Genomic DNA, 16,201 nt, shown 5'->3' on the forward strand with positions numbered 1-16,201 from the left:
GGGGCGTGGCTGGAGTCTCTGCTCCCTGGTCACCATGTGAACTGCTCCTCTGCCACTCTTCCTCCATGATGTCCCCCTCGCCTCAAGCCACCAGGAATGGAGCCGGCCTCTATGGACGGAGTCCTCTGAAACCTTGAAGCCCCAAACTTTTCCTCCTCTAAAATTGATCAAATCAGGTCTTTTAGTCACAGCAGCGAAAAGTCTTACTACCCTAGGCAGATGCCAGGTTATCATCCATGAAAGGGAGGGCTGAGGCCCCAGGAGACCACCCCGGAGCTGGTCACCTGCTGTCACTCACTTGGCAAACCTTACTGCTCCTGACCAGGCCTGGTGCTCGGGCAGCGTGAGTAGGAGATGATATACAACATCACTGGGGCAAGGGGGCCACAGTCCTCCACCAGGGAGGCCTCCCCAGGGGAAGTGGAGGCCCGGGCAGGAGTCTGCAGAAGTAGTAGTCGTTCAATAAATACATGCTGATTTATTATAGTATTAAGGTCATTTCTTTGGGGATAAATTGAGGTGTAAACATTTTTTTACCCAACTGTGACGCCCCTCCCCTCTCAGGCAGCACTGCAAGACCTAGGCCAAGCTAAAATAATCCTCTATTAAAAACAAAAAAAGTTACTCCCTAGGAATTCTGGGATAGGGGGTGGGATTTTTAAAAATCCACACTATGGTTCCTGACTGGTTTTGGATACAAAGGCTTGGGAAGGGTCTCCACCTGTTTGATGGGGAAGCAGGATTTTTCGAGTAGTGTTGGGGGAAAGGACTGAATGGGCCCTGGCAGACTGATCCCTTAGCCCACAGAGGCCAAGATGACGTCCACTGGCAGCTCCTCTGAACTTCTGGCTGTCACCTGCATTGTCACTGTGTCCAAAAGCAGCAGCCGGGAGCGCACGAGGATGTCGTGACCGCCCCGGAACACGCCTGAAGGAGAAGAGGGGGAGAGGGAGGTGAGGGAGGGGGCAGGCAGAGGGTGGCCTTGGTAGAGGCTGGTCAAGGTGGCTCTGCTGGGGGAGGCCTGACCACTCTGAGCTCCCGAACTCAGAACTACAAAGCACAGGGAATGATACCAACCATGTTTCCAGTTTTCTCCAAGCCCCGATGAATCATGGACATGGGACATTTGTACCTGATGTCACAGAGGCTACATCTGACGGCACAGATGGAGGGGACAGCCCCAGCAAGAGAAAACCGCAGAGCAGGTGTCTACAAGACCCAGGGGACTGAGCTACTTCAGTGTGGCCACAGATGATGGGTTTGGGGGCTGTCAGCTGTGCGCAGGCAGCGAAGCAATGCGTCCTCCCTCTGCTGTTTATAAACACTCAGCTAAAAAAAAATCCGATTTCCTTCCCTTTAAAAAAAAAAGAATTTTTTTTTTTTTTTTTTGGGTACCAGGGATTGAACTCAGGGGCACTTGACCACTGAGCCCCACCCCCAGCCCTATTTTGTATTTTATTCAGAAACAGGGTCCGCATTGAGTAGCGCCTCGCCCTTGTCGAGGCTGGGTTTAAAGTCACGATCCTCCTGCCTCAGCCTCTCAAACCAGTGGGGTTACAGGTGTGTGCCACCGTGCCCGGCCCCCATCTCCTTTTCTTGATTGTTTTAGGTATGATAAGTGCATTGGCCATTTGGCATTGAACACAGGATCATGCCAGGTGCAGGTGGTGCATATCCGTCATCCCAGCCTCTACCTTGTGATCCTCCTGCCTCAGCCTCCCGAGCTCCTGGGATGACAGGCGTACACCACACTGTGCCTGGCTGGGAGTCGGATACCTCGTTACACACCTTTTTACACTTCAGGAATTTTTAATGCAGTAAAAAAAAAATTTGTTTTTTAGTTGTGGATGGTCTCAATGTCTTTGTCTCTATGAGGTGCTGAGATGGAACCCAGTGCCTCACCCTTGCAAGGCACGTGCTCTACCACTGAGCCACGACTCCAGCCCCATGAGCAGCAGATTGCTGAGTCCCCATGTTCACAGGGCGTCTGCAGCCCAGGGTCGGGGTACCCCACCGAGACACAGCTCACCTGCCAGGAGCAGTGCGTGGGTATTCTTGTTCTCTGGGACCCTGTCAGACCTCTCGCAGGGATGCATTCCTAAGAACTTCACGATGTTGCCCACAGCCTCTGGAGGAGAGACCAGGGCATAGAGTCATGTATCTTTTGTGTGGTTTTGTATGTGTGAGGTTTTGGGGGTCAAATCCGGGGCCTTGCACATGCTAAGGACGCCTTCTAGTGGGCCACGTCCCCAGTCCCAAGTCATGTATCTTGTGTCTCTCTCTTTTTTGGATTCCAGGGATTAAACTAAAGGTGCTTCACCCCTGAGCCCCGTCCCCAGCCCTTTTTTATATTTTATTTAGAGACAGGGCCTCGCTAAGTTGCTTAGGGCCTTGCTAAGTGGCTGAGGCTGGCCTCTAACTTGCGATCCTCCTGCCTCAGCCTCCCGAGTCATTGGGATTATAGGTGTGCTCTTCTTTCGGGCACTGACACCCTGCTGAGTGGCTTTTAATAAAGTGGCGTTAAAGGTATGTGCTCTACACGTGGTCCTGGATCCTTGGAAGCAAAAGGAATGAACTCTGAAATAACACCCGAGGGTCCTGGAGGGCAGGAAGGTCAGGGACAGCATCCTCAGGATTTTACCTTCCAGAGTCTTGATGGTGGACAAGGTGAACGTCTCCTCCTTCTCAAACTCATCCCCTACCTCGTCCCAAGCAGCTTCGAAGTTGACTTTCATGACCTTCTGGATGTGATCGGCTACGGTGACTTCCAGGTCTTCCAGCTGCAGAGGTACAGGTAGAAGTCAGTCGCCCATCCCCGTGGGACAGACGCCTGCCCTGTGTCCGTCAGGGCTGCTGCTCTGAACCCCTCTCCCAGGCCCCCTGCACCCTGCTCGGCAGGTGCGTCCACGAGGCACCGAGGACACCAAGGGCTCCCGAAACACAAGCAACCTACTGGGTGCCCACAGCCACGAGAACTCGCTGACCCCAGGAACCAGCCGATGACATGGCACTCGTCCTAGACTTCTCTCTGTGGGACACGATCTTTGTGGGCCTGCCTGCAGCCAGAGCCTGGGGACCGGGTGTCCAGGGACTATGGGAGGAGCTGAGGCCGATCCCTTGCCAGTCACTCACAGGGGTGAGGTCCAAGGGAAGCCACCATTTCTTTTTCTTTTCTTTTTATTTATCTATTTTTGGGGGGAAGCCCCGCCCTATTCTGTATTTTATTTAGAGACAGAGTCTCGCTGAGTTGCTCACTAAGTGGCTGAGGCTGGCCTCCACCTTTCGATCCTCCTGCCTCAGCCTCCTCAGCTGCTGGCATGACAGGCGTGGGCCACTGTGCCTGGCCAGACCATTCTTTTAATCTACTGAAGCTCAGTGGTAGAGCACTTGCCTGGCATGTGCGAGGCTCTGGGTTCGAATCCCAGCACCACATTAAAAAAAAAACTAAATAAACAAAATAAATGTATTGTGACCATCTACAACTAAAAAATAAAAGAAAAAAGAAAAACAAAAAAAGGCATAAAGCCAAATCAGCAGGGAGAAGGTGGGTCGGACGGTGGCCTCCTCCTTACCACGTACTCGTCCTCGTAGCCTTCTTCGTCGGTCTCCCCGGTGGTGGGGTCGCAGTCCTTGACAGTGAACTTCATCATGCAGCTGAACGTGCAGGCCACTGTGGGGAAGCAAGGCTGTGTGGCCAGGATGTCCCCAGGCCACATGGGGTCAAGGTCCTCCTTAGGCAGGGCCACAGCCTTTCCTCTAGGCTTCTGCTATGTTATCAATAATGGTGACATGTCACCCACCCCGGCTGGCTGTACTGAATGAAGGTGCCACCTCGTAGGACAGCAGTCAGCTCATGTGTCCAAGGCAGAGGCAGAGACAATGCAGACTGGCTGCGTCCACGCCACGGCCCCCGGCCACTGTCCAAGGTGTGGACAAGGAGCTGGTGGCTCCAGAGGAAGGAGGGGACTAGGCAGAACTGAGTGTCCAGGGCCACTGGACCTGCCGCAGCTCCCTCAGCTACGAGAGGAAAGCAGTGCTCATGTCCCCAGAGGGACAGCGGGGCAAGGACTCTAGCTATGTCCCTGTCACCAACACGACAAATGACCAACACAAACATGTGACATACACATTATATAGACATATTTACATAAATATAAATAATAATCCAAATAATAACATTTATAACAGATCAACTGGGCCGGGCACAGAGGTGCACTCCTGTCAGTCACCCCAGTGCCTCAGGAGGCGGAGGCAGGAGGATCGCAAGTTGGAGGCCAGCCTCAGCCACTTAGTGAGGCCAAAAGCACTAAGTATATCAATAAGCGTAAATATAAATTTATATAAATAATGTTTATATCATGTAAATATGTTCACGTTCATATTATCATTATTTATATGTCATATGATGTATTTCTTATAGATACAATTAAAATGGTATAAATATAACATAATATTCATACATAACATAAACATGGAATATACAATGTAGATATGTAAATAATGTTTTTTATGTAATATAAAGGCGTATAATTATGTCAATATAAATCATAACAATCAAAGTGATGATACATTCACATCGTGTTTGTGTGAATACAACCTGTGACATAAATAGCAGTGACAGTGGGAATCTCACGATGGCTTCTACGTGACGCCCTCCCCCCAGCCCCAGGCCGGCCACCATGCGGGACTCACCAGCCGTGGGCTCGTCCCTGGGCAGGGCCACCAGTGTGTAGCAGGTGCCGGGCTGGTTGTAGGGCAGGCTCCGGGCGGGCACGCAGCACAGCACCTCGTAGGCCTCCGTGGGCTCCATCTGCACGGTGACGTTCTCCAGGGTCTGGTCGTTGAGCGTGTTGGTGCAGTCAAACTGGACAGGGGACAGGGGTCCAGGCCAGGCTGCGGGGAGGCCCGCGGTCCCTTCCCCCACTGGGTCAGGCGGCCCCCCATCCTCGCCCCCGCCCCGGATCCCTGTGTCTGGCCGACCTCAGGAGCTAGAGAGGCCCTGGAGAAGAGCCTCAGGGACACCCTGCCACCCAACTGGGGTCCCCAGCAGCTCAAGAGTGGCAGTGCCAGGCCACTCCAGGACCTGGGACCGTCCTGCTCACCTGGAACACCATGTGCTCGGTGAAGGTGTGCTTGGTGCAGCGGATGACATACTCCGTCTCTGACTCGGTGAGGGCCACTGCCTCAGGCGACGACTTGAAGAGGGGTCCCAGCCCCTGGAACTCGGGCACCGCAGCCAGCTGCTCTAAAAGCACAGTCACACCCCCTCAGCCTCGGCGGCCCACACCAGCGTGGGGTGGTTTCTAGTGAATTCTCAGGGCTGATTCTTAGGGACATGCGTGTGATACTCGATTGGCTCCTGATACCACCTCCTAGGAACACTCCCCTCCCCTGTCCTACCTACAAAAGACCTGACAAGAAACAGATCAACTAGGCCAGGCACGGAGGTGCCCTCCTGTCAGTCACCCCAATGGCTCGGGAGGCTGAGGCAGGAGGATCGCAAGGTGGAGGCCAGCCTCAGCCGCTTAGTGAGGCCAAAAGCAACTCAGTGAGACCCTGTCTCTAAATAAAACATAAGAAAGGGGCTGAGGCTCAGTGGCAGAGCGCTTGCCTCGCACATGTGGGCCACTGGGTTCAATCCTGTCACCACATAAAAACGATAAACAAAATAAAGATGTTATTATGTCCACATAGAACTAAAAAAAAGTCAAAAAATAAAGAAATAAAAGGACTGGGGATGTGGCTCAAGTGGTAGCGCGCTCGCCTAGCATGTGTGGGGCACTGGGTTCGATTCTCAGCTCCACATAAAAATAAATAAATACATAAAGATATTGGGTCCACCTAAAAAATAAATATTAAAAAAAAAAAAATAGATGCAAGACTGGAGGAATAGATGGACGCCTAAATAAAACTTACAATGTGAACGGAGGGCGGGGGCTGGGGCTCAGTGGCAGAGAGCTCGCCTAGAACGTGTGAGGCCCTGGGTTCGATCCTCAGCACCGCGTAATAGTACATAAATAAAATAAAAGTATTGTGTCCGACTACAACTAAAAACTAAATATCAAAGAAAAAGAAAAAAAACAACAATGTGAACTGAACACAAACAGAATCCAAAACAAACCACCCAAACAAGGTCCTGTATCTCTGAACCTCAGCTGTACTCAATGAGACCTCCTGACCTGGGCTGGGGTCTGGGGACCTGAGCCCTGAGGACTGGGGCAAGCCGATCTCAGCCAGGTGGATCTGGATCTTAATTTCAGTGCTTCTATTTTTCCACCTGTGCTAGCTACACTGGGCCAATGACTTTGTCTGTCTGAATTTCTAGTTCCTCAGGTCCCAAAAGGGGAGGCTGAGGCAGGAGGATCACAAGGTGGAGGCCAGCCTCAGCCAAAGCGAGGCCCTCAGCCACTCAGGGAGACCCTGTCTCTAAATTAAATACAAAATAGGGCTGGGGAGGGGGCTCAGGGGTTAAGGGGCCCTAGGTTCAGTCCCTGGTCCCACCCCTCCCAAAAAAGAAGAGTAGGACAAACCAAGTCTCCAAGTCCAGCCCTCAGGAGAGACCCAGCAAGGTTTCTACCTTCTGTTCAGTTCTTAATCCCCCTGAGGAGACTGACCAGGTCCCACGTGATCCACATGGTCAGGCCGTGGAAGGCGCGTGGGCCCACGCTGACCACTGTCGTGGATTTCCTTGGTAGCTCTGCCACTCACCCTGGAAGATCTCCTGCCTGGTGGCGGCCACTTTCTCGGGTTGTTTGACGGCTGCGATGGGGGCGGTCTCTGTAGGCACAAACATACAGGTTAACCAACAGCTCTGGCCACTATGAGGGGACAGGCCTCAGGGTGCTGACTGCAGTGCTGTCCCTGAGCCATAAAGCCCAACACTCCTGAAAATGTCCAGAGCACGTGAGAAAAAGAGCAAGCATCTGACAGGGTGCTATGGTGTATGTCTGTCATCCCAGCAGCTCAGGAGGCTGAGGCAGGAGGATCGCAAGGTGGAGGCCAGCCTCGGCCAAAGCAAGGCCCTAAGCAACTCAGGGAGGCCCTGTCTCTAAATAAAACACAAAATAGGGCCGGGGGTGGGGCTCTGTGGTCAAGTGCCTCTGAGTTCAATCCCGGGTACCCCCCAAAAAAAGCGCAGGCCTCACCTGTTCTCTGCTCAGCCGTGGGCGTGGTGGCCAGGGGCACAGACTTGAGGTCGAAAGGTTTTTCCGAAGGTTCCAGAGTGTACTGCTGCAGAGCCCTCTCCAGGCCAGGGATGGACACCGTCAGACCTAGAGGCCAGTGGGAGAGAGGTCACTTGTCCTTACAACGCGAGAGAATGTCACCAGGAATCCCCAGGGAAGACTGAAGCCTTGGGTCCCCAAATTACAAACCCTAGGGCGTCTGGCTCTGAGAAAATCGCTTAATTTGTTTATTTTTTGGTACCAGAGATGGAACCCAGGGTTGCTTCTCCCCTGAGCTCCAGCCCCAGCCCTTTCCATTTTTACTTTGAGACAGGGTCTCGCTGAGTTGCTCAGGACCTCACTAACTGGTCGAGGCTGGCCTCCAACTTGCAATCCTCCTGCCTCGGACTCCAGAGCAGCTGGGATGACACCACTGTGCCCAGCATGAGTATTTTCAATTGACCAGGCTGTTTCCACCCACATGGAGTGGCCTGCATGTCCCTGGGCTTTCTGAGGTCGCCAGGAAGGTCCAAAGAGAGTCTGGCCTGGGCCTCCCTCGCCTCATTAAAGTGAGCTGTTCTGGGAGGAGCTGGGCAGAGGGCCAGGGAGGACTCACCGTTCAGGATGTAGCCTGCATTGAGGGCCTTCTGCTTCTGCTCCAGGACATTCAGATAGAAGGTGGCTCGGTCCCTTACTTCATTGTCGTCGTCCATGACACACCTGCAGCCGGGACACGAGGAGCTGCTGACTGGGGATCCGCAGCGCTGGCAGGAAGCACGCTGCAGAGTTTCATCAAGGGGTGGCAGGAGGAGGCGGGTCTCTTAAAGCTCAGACAGCTCCGTCGCCAGAGGTGGTGTCCTGGCAACTCTTGTATAAAGCCATCCAAAAGCACAGAGGGGACCGAGGACAGAGCTCGAGGGTAGTCGCTTGATTAGTGCAGCCCAGGCCCTGGGGTCAGCCCCGCAAACCAAATCCAACAAGCCAAAGACCCCCAGGGCTGGGGCTGGGGCTCAGTGGCAGAGTGCTTGCCTAGCGTGTGTGAGGCACTGGGTTCGATTCTCCACATCACATATAAATAAATGAACAAAATAAAGGTCCAGATAAAATACAATAACACCAACTTTGTTTAAAAAAAAAAAAAAAAAGCATTTAGGCTGGGTACAGTGGCGCACGCCTCTCATCCCAGTGGCTCGGGAGGCTGAGGCAGGAGGATCGCAAGTTGGAGTCCGGCTTCGGCAAGTTAGGCCCTCAGCAACTCAGGGAGACCCTGTCTCTAAATAAAATATAAAGAAGGGCTGGGGATGGAGCTCAGGGGTTAAGTGCCCCTGGATTCAATCCCCGGTACCAGAAAAAAAGAAGTAGATTTGTGGTTGTTTGGATCTGGAAACGCTGAATGAATGAGATGTAGCTATAAGTGGATATAGGTTTTTTGGAAGACGCGATAATTTCTTTCTTTCTTTTTTTTTTTTGGTGCTACCGGGAATTGAATCCAGAGGCACTTTACCACTCAGCTACAGTCCTTTTTATTCTTTATTTTGACAGGGTCCCACTGAAGTTGCCACAGCTGGTCTCAAACTTGCAATCCTCCTACCTCAGCCTGCAGAGTAGCTGGAAACAATACAGGTATGCCCCATCACACCCAGCTAAAAAATGTTTTAAATTTAGATTGTGGTTTTAGTTCCACAACTCTGTGAATACGTTAAAAACCATGGACTGACTGATCCATTCATTCATTCACAGACTGGGGATGGATCCAGGATCTTATTTTTTGGGGGAGGTAGATATTGGGATTGAATTCAGGAGCCCTCAACCAGTGAGCCCCGACCCCAGCCCTACTTTGCATTTTATTTAGAGACAGGGTCTTGCTGAGTTGCTTAGGGCCTCGCTTTTGTTGAGGCTGGCTTTGAACTCTCGATCCTCCTGCCTCAGCCTCCAGAGCCACTGGGGTGACAGATGCGCCCCACTGAGCCCGGCTTGAATCCAGCGTTTTACACAGGCTAGGCAAGTGCTCTATCTCCTCCTTTTTTATTACATAAAGACTAGGGGAAGCCGCGTGGGCCTAAGGCAACATGTCACCCAACAAGGTCCCTGGGCCTAGGCTTACCTCTTCAGCAACACCAGGATACTGGGCAACATCTCTTCGTTCTGGGCTCCAAATTTGGCCAGAGCGCTCACAGCACCTGTTGGCACACCCAAAATCACTGCCAATGCTCCCTGGTGAGTCGCCACACGGGCACTCCCGGTGCTCAGAGGGTCTTCACACGGCAGAGCCCCAGAGGGCCCCAAGGGCCACCAGCATGATAGACGGCTCGGGTGGGTCCTGCACCCCTGGGGCCTCAGCGGCCCCAATGCCTACCTACTCAAATGGGGTGACTGGCGTCCAGTGCAGGTTTCCTGAGCTACCATTTATTTTTTCTCCCTGGGGACGCTAGGACTGACCCAGAGGCGCTCTAGCACTGAGCCCAGCACCAGGAACTCTTCCCAAGTGAACGGCGGCACCATCCCAAGAGCTGCCTACAAGTCAGGATTCTCAGATTCCAAATGACCTCGACTTCCTGTTGAGCCTCAGATGACTGCACATGTGAGGGTGGAAGTAGGGACATGGTGGCGGAGACGAGAAAGCCTGCCCACGGTGGGTTCAAAAAGAATAGAAATCGGGGCTGGGGCTCAGCGGTAGAGCGCCTGCCTAGCATGGGTGAGGCCCCGGGGTCGATTCTCAGCACCATATAAAACTAAATAAAGTCCACTGACAACTAAAAAATTATTAGAAAAGAAAAGAAGTTAAAAAAAAAAAACGGATGGTTGAGGTGGGGGTGTGGCTTCCTGGTTGGGGGCGTGGCTTCATGTTAGGGTGTGGCTTCATGTTAGGGTGTGGCTTAGTGGTTGGCCTGTGGCTTAGTGGATGGGGTGTGGCTTAGTGGTTGGGTGTGGCCTCGTGGTTGGGGTGTGGCTTAATTAGGGACGTAGCTTAGTGTTGGGATGTCTTAGGGGTGTGTCTTGCTGGTCGGGGCGTGGCTTTGTGGTTGGGCGTGGCTTCATGGTTGGGGTGTGGCCTAGAGTGCCTGCGGGGTGGGCCTGGGCTCCATCCCCTGCACTGCCCAAACCAAGACAAGACGAATCGAAAAACAGATGGTGGGGGCTGGGGATGTGGCTCAAGCGGTAGCGCGCTCGCCTGGCATGCGTGTGGCCCGGGTTCGATCCTCAGCACCACATACCAACAAAGATGTCGTGTCTGCCAAAAACTAAAAAATAAATATTAAAAAATTATCTCTCTTTAAACAAAAACAAAACAGATGGTCCCTTGCTGAACTGTACACTTACATGTTATGAATTTATCTCAATTATTATTAGAACAAATATAATACCCTAAAGAGCAGCGTATTTTGAAACTTGAGACTGAAGTATCATTCACCTTAGATGATAGCTAAGGTCTTTCTTAGGAGATCATGAAAACCAGTTCATGAGACAAGAGCACTTCGCCTGTGTGTCCCCACTGGGGTTCAGGTCGTGGGTCACCACCCCACACACGCCGAGGGCCCAGCTCAGCCCTGGCCCAGACCTACCTGCCCGGACCTCCTCGTGCTCCAGGACCACCCGGTTGTAGATGAAGCGGATGTACTTGGAGGGGTTGTTGGTCTTGGGCCCCTCCTGGCCCAGGAGATGCAGGATGCGGGTGGCCAGCACAGTGAACTCGCAGTCCTCGATGAACTCGCACAGGTGTGACAGCCCGGTCTCCTTGCTCTCGGCGTTCTCCTCGATGATGCTGATGATGCAGTCCACGATGGCGCGCTTGTACTCGAAGCCACCCTGGTGGGGACAGTCGGCTGAGCCACGAGCCCTGGTGCCTCCCCAGGATCAGGGACAAGTGACGCTGTCCTTGTCCCTGGACAAGGCACCTGGCTCTCTGGGGCTGCATCTCATTTTTAGGTAAAACAAAAGGCTTGGCTCACTGGGGCCTTCTCCTGGTTTCTATTAGAAGAACTGTCTTCTGACACTTCAATGAAAACTTTTCTTTTTTTGAGTGTGTGTGGTCCTGGGGACTGAACCAGGGGTGCTCACCCTCTGAGCCCCATCCCCAGCCCTTTTTATATTTTATTTAGAGACAGGGTCTGAGTTGCTGAGGCTGTCCTCTAACTTGGGATCCTCCTGCCTCAGCCTCCTGAGCCACTGGGATGACAGACATGTGCCACTGTGTGTGCTTGGCTTATACTCCCCATTCTCATTCATTCATTCATTCATTCATTTATTAGTTGTAGTTGGACCCAATATCTTTATTTTATCTATTTCTTTTTTTTTAATGTGGTGCTGAGGATCGAACCCAGTGCCTCAAACATGCTAGGCGTGCGCTCTGCCTCTGAGCCACAGACCCAGATTCCCCATCCTTAAAGGGAAAAATAAGGCTTACGGTCAAGGCCCATCAGGAGGACCATAAGTGGGGGTTTATCCTGTCTCTGAGGGGCCAGGCCCACTAGCTGAGGTCATTAGCACGTTTCTCTAACATTCTTGGGAAACCTCAAGGCACCCAAGGCAGTGGGTGCGGTATTGCTTGGCCCTTGGTCCCCTGGGGCTGGGTGAAGGCCACTGGTATCTAGAGAGCAGGTCCACTCCATGAGCACCTGTGAAACTCACTGGTTTGCTGAGACATCAGTGAAATCACTAATTCACAAAAGGAACAAAAAACAGACCCGATATCACATTATTAATATCCAATTCTATAAGAAATCACCTGTAGCTATACACCCAAAGGTCTTAAATCAGCACACTGCAGTGACATGGTCACATCAACGTTTATAACAGCTCAATTCACAATACCTAAGCTATGGCGCCAACCTAGGTGTCCTCCAACAGATGGATGGGTAAAGAAAATGTGGTAGATACACAATGGAATATTACGCAGCCTTGAAGAAGAATGAAATGATGGCATTTGCTGGTAAATGGATGGAGCTGGAGACGATCATGCTGAGTGAAATAAGCCAGTCTCCAAAACCAAAGGCTGAATGTCCTTTCTGATATGGGGACGCTGACCCACAATAAGAGGGGGGACAGCAGTTCACTGGATGAGACGCAGGGGAGTGGAGGGAAGGGAGGGGAGGGGACTGGGAGAGACAGGGGAATGAATGGACGTCACTTTCCCATGTTCACATAGGAACCCACGACCAGGGACACCCCACAGCAGGTCCAGCCACAGGAGTGGGAAGTCACGCCCCGTGTACGTGTGACATGGCAGGATGCTCGCTGTTGTCATGGGGAGCTAAGAACAACAAATAAAAAAATCTAAAAAAAAAAAGAAACCACTGTAGAATTCTGGAACAGCCTGGAATATTCCTGCACTAGTCTTCACCCTTAGAGAACATAATGTTTTCCCTCCTCTGCACAAACATCACCCTGGGGCGTCTCATGCACCTTCAGTGCCAGGCTGGTGAGTCACTACTCATTCCTGTAATCAACAGCAATGGTGCAAGGTGTCATCCACCGTGTGTCAACAGGAGCTTAAAGGGCTGCAGGCAGCAGGAAAACGAGCCGCTGAGCAGGTGGCTCTGAGCACCCAGGAGGGCGAGCTCCAGACGGTCCCTGCCCCTGGGCCCCACCCTTACCTCTTCCCGCAGCATGGTGAACAGGAAGTTCATGAGCACAGCATGCTTGCGAGGATACTTCTGACACAGAGCGCTGATGGCCTGGACTACCACCACCTGGGACAGACGGACGGACGTGAGCAGCAGCCCCTACCCCAGCAACTCAGCTGGCCAAGTGCCAACCGGATTTTTTTTTTTTTTTTTTTTGGTACCAGGGACTGAACCCAGGGGCGTTTACCCACTGAGCCCCGTCCCCAGCCCTTTTTATATTTCATTTAGAGACTAAATAAAAGGTCGCTCTAAGTTAGTAAGTGGCTGAGGCTGGCCTCCAACTTGCGATCCTCCTGCCCCAGCCTCCGGAGCTGCTGGGATGACAGGCTTGTAATTCCAGCTAAGCTAGGAACCGGACCTCTGGAGTGGGCACTGCCAGGCTCCCATGCCCTCTGCCTTCTGGTTGGCCTGAGCCAGTGGGAGCCCCAGCAGATCAAGGGCAGGAAGAGAGGGCAGCTGGGTGCTCATCCCTGGCGCCCTCTGGCCAGCGCTCCTGATGGGGGAGTCTCTCTTCCTGGCCTCGGGAAGATGCTGACCTCTATGGCCCCAGCCCAAAGCCAGGGTTCTCGAGACTCAAAGAAACCAGGGCAGAAAGGCCCAGAGGTAGGACGTGCGTGTCCCCCAGGGCAAGACCCCCAAAGGGTGAGGTGTCCACTATTACTGAGCCTCGAGGCTGACTAGCCACTCAGGTCCCTCGTGGCAGGAGGCCTGTGGACACAGCGAGCACATGGCGCCTGTCCTCTGAGGCCCCGGGGCGTCCAGAGGCTGGGCTACCTTGAACTCGTCCGAGATCTCCGACATGAAGGACGAGATCTGCTTCATGAGGCGGTCGATGCTGCTCTCGCTGCCCGTCTTGAGGAGGGTGGTGATGGCCAGGGTCGCGATGCTCCGGTTCGAGTCCGTGACCAGATTCTCCAGGTCTAGGTTGCAAGCTGTCACGGCTGACGGGTGCTTCATGGCCACCTGTTGGGGAGCAGAGAGACAGAGATGCAGGACCTGATTCCATTACCTCATTTAAACACTTTAGCTCAGGTCAGAGATTCTGCGGATGAGCTCACTATCTAGAGAAAGGATCTGTGACCCCAGAATCTCACACCCCAGAAAAGGTAACGAGGACCAGGTCTATGCCTTTCCAAAACACTGCCAGCTGGCCAGGCGCTGTGGCCCACGCCTGTCATCCCAGCGGCTTGGGAGGCTGAGGCAGGAGGATCGCAAGGTGGAGGCCAGCCTCCGCGACTTAGCAACTCAGTGAGACCTGGCTTCTCAATAAAATCTAAAAAGGGCTGGGGACGGGGTTCAGGGGTTAAGCACCTCTGGGTTCAATCCTTGGGATCCAAAATAATAACAAAACAGCCAGGATCCCACCCTCCCGCCTGGGGATTCTTACCTTATTGAGGGTGCGGACAGCGGCGTAGCGCAGCGCGGCTTTGGGGGAGCTGCAGAAGAGCTGGAGCACTGTGGGGAGACATGGGGTGCAGCCAGGCCGCCCTCAGTGCTGGGAAGACCAGGGGCAGGGCCTCTCTGGAGGAGGGGGCCCAAGCCCACTTGGGCCCCAACCCTGGGTGGCTGAGCTGTGAGCAGCCGCCTTGCCCATCAAGAGACAGCCCAGTGGTGCTCTTCACTTATTGAGCACCTGCTGTGTGCAGGCACCACAGAGTCGCTCACAGTCTTAGTCAGTGACTCCTCACAACACCAGGGAACACCTCCTGGGAGGGGTTCCACACATCCTGAGCTCCTCCAATAGGCCTTCTCCATACCAAGGCCACCTGCTTGGCTTCAGAATAAACCCGACCCTCATCTTGGCCTCTTTAGGGGAAAGACAGAATCATAAATAGCCCTCCCAGCCAGGCCTGGTGGTGCACGCCTGCAATCCCAGCAACTCAGGAGGCTGAGGCAGGAGGATCGCAAGGTGGAGGCCAGCCTCAACAACTTGGCGAGGTCCTAAGCAACTCAGGGAGACCCTGTCTCTAAATAAAAATAAAAAGGGTTGGGGATGGGGCTGAGTGGCTAAGTACCTTTGGGATCAGTCCCCAGCACCAAAAAACCCAGATGTGACCCAGGCCCTGCCCAACACCAGAGCGCGGCCGATCTCAGGGTGCCCCTGGCTCCCGCAGGCAGACGTGGGCAGGGGTGGGGGGCCCACCTGACACGGCGGGGGCCAGCTCCTTGGCACTGCAGCCTGGCAGGTTGACAATGGCCGAGGCGGCTTCGTACACCACCATCTCGTGCTTGTTGCGCAGACAGCTCTCGATGAAGTCGAACAGCGGGCTGTCCCGGCTGCGGGTGACAAGGGACGAGAGACAGTTGGGGACACCGTGGGGGGGTTACGAGGGGCACCCCCAGCGGGGAGCAGGGGCCGACCTGCCGTCTTCCTCCTCCAGCTGCTTGCCGGCCACGCGGATCATCATGCAGTAGGCGAAGGGCGACTTGAGGCCGTGTCGCGTGAACTTGCTGATCATCTTGCTGACCGCCAGGCGGTCATTCTTCCGCACGTGGTACAGCAGCCCCAGCGCGTGGTACTGAGGACAGAGAGCGAGAGGGGAGGCTGTGACACGGGAAGGAAGTGGCAGAGTCACTGCGGGAAAACAGACGGAGCCCGAAAGCGTCATGTTAAGTGAAATGAGCCCGACTCAGCAGGTCAAGGGTCCTGGGTGTCACCTCGTATGTAGAGGCCAGAGAGGGAAAGAGAAAAAAGAAGAAAAAGTTGGTGGTAGAGAGCCAGGCGCATGGTGCAAAACTGGAATCCCAGCGGTTTGGGAGGCTGAGGCAGGAGGATTGCAAATTGGAGGCCAGCCTCAGCAACTTAGTGAGACCCTGTCTCAAATTTTAAGAATAAAAAGGCCGGGGACAGAGCTGTGTGGTAAGCACCCCAGGGGGCTCAATGCCCAGCCAAAAAACCAAAACAGAATACAATTGGTGGAGCTAGACTCAATGGTGCGAGCCTGGAGGCTGAGGCAAGAGGATCAGAAGTTTGAGGCCAGCAAGACGCTGTCTCAAAACGAAAATAAATAAAAAGGGCTTGGGGTGCAGTTCAGTGGTAGAGCACCCCGGGGTTCAGCCCCTAGTACGGAATGAATAAGTTGTTTAGGGCCTCACTAAGTTGCTGAGGCTGGCCTCCAACTTGTGATCCTCCTGCCTCGGCCTCCCTGGCCACCGGAATGACAGGTGGGCACCACCGTGCCCAGGTGGTCAGCGGCCTTTAACCCCAGTCCCCGAGTGGAGCCCTGGATTCTTTCCCAGAGTCCCCCACAAGTTCCCCACCAGGATGATCTGATAGACAAGAGTCTGACACCGGGGCCCACCAGGTCAGCCATGGTAAGCGTGAGCTCTGGTTGGCAGGGGCTGGGCCACCACCTGAGGACTTTCAGGACCCTTCCTGGCCCGACTCACCTGGACCATGATGTTGTCACTGGA

General features: G+C 53.6%; 1 protein-coding gene across 1 annotated transcript in view; it reads right to left on the reverse strand.

Annotated features, from left to right (window-relative positions):
- Window positions 1–463: 463 nt before the first annotated feature.
- Copg1 (COPI coat complex subunit gamma 1) overlaps window positions 464–16,201 on the reverse strand; it is a 20,998-nt gene continuing 5,260 nt past the window's right edge. Inside the window, exons 7-23 of the mRNA XM_015506749.2 lie at window positions 16,178–16,196; window positions 15,149–15,306; window positions 14,931–15,064; window positions 14,175–14,242; window positions 13,562–13,750; window positions 12,758–12,853; window positions 10,727–10,970; window positions 9,268–9,343; window positions 7,780–7,883; window positions 7,146–7,271; window positions 6,709–6,777; window positions 5,103–5,245; window positions 4,693–4,864; window positions 3,573–3,670; window positions 2,642–2,780; window positions 2,030–2,128; window positions 464–927 (exon numbers count right to left, since the gene is read on the reverse strand). Coding sequence (XP_015362235.2) covers window positions 797–927; window positions 2,030–2,128; window positions 2,642–2,780; window positions 3,573–3,670; window positions 4,693–4,864; window positions 5,103–5,245; window positions 6,709–6,777; window positions 7,146–7,271; window positions 7,780–7,883; window positions 9,268–9,343; window positions 10,727–10,970; window positions 12,758–12,853; window positions 13,562–13,750; window positions 14,175–14,242; window positions 14,931–15,064; window positions 15,149–15,306; window positions 16,178–16,196 — 2,065 coding nt within the window. The 3' untranslated portion in view covers window positions 464–796. The remainder of the gene's footprint in view (window positions 928–2,029; window positions 2,129–2,641; window positions 2,781–3,572; window positions 3,671–4,692; window positions 4,865–5,102; window positions 5,246–6,708; window positions 6,778–7,145; window positions 7,272–7,779; window positions 7,884–9,267; window positions 9,344–10,726; window positions 10,971–12,757; window positions 12,854–13,561; window positions 13,751–14,174; window positions 14,243–14,930; window positions 15,065–15,148; window positions 15,307–16,177; window positions 16,197–16,201) is intronic.

This window comes from Marmota marmota, unplaced genomic scaffold (genome assembly GCF_001458135.2).
Source record: "Marmota marmota marmota unplaced genomic scaffold, marMar, whole genome shotgun sequence".
Taxonomy (NCBI): domain Eukaryota; kingdom Metazoa; phylum Chordata; class Mammalia; order Rodentia; family Sciuridae; genus Marmota; species Marmota marmota.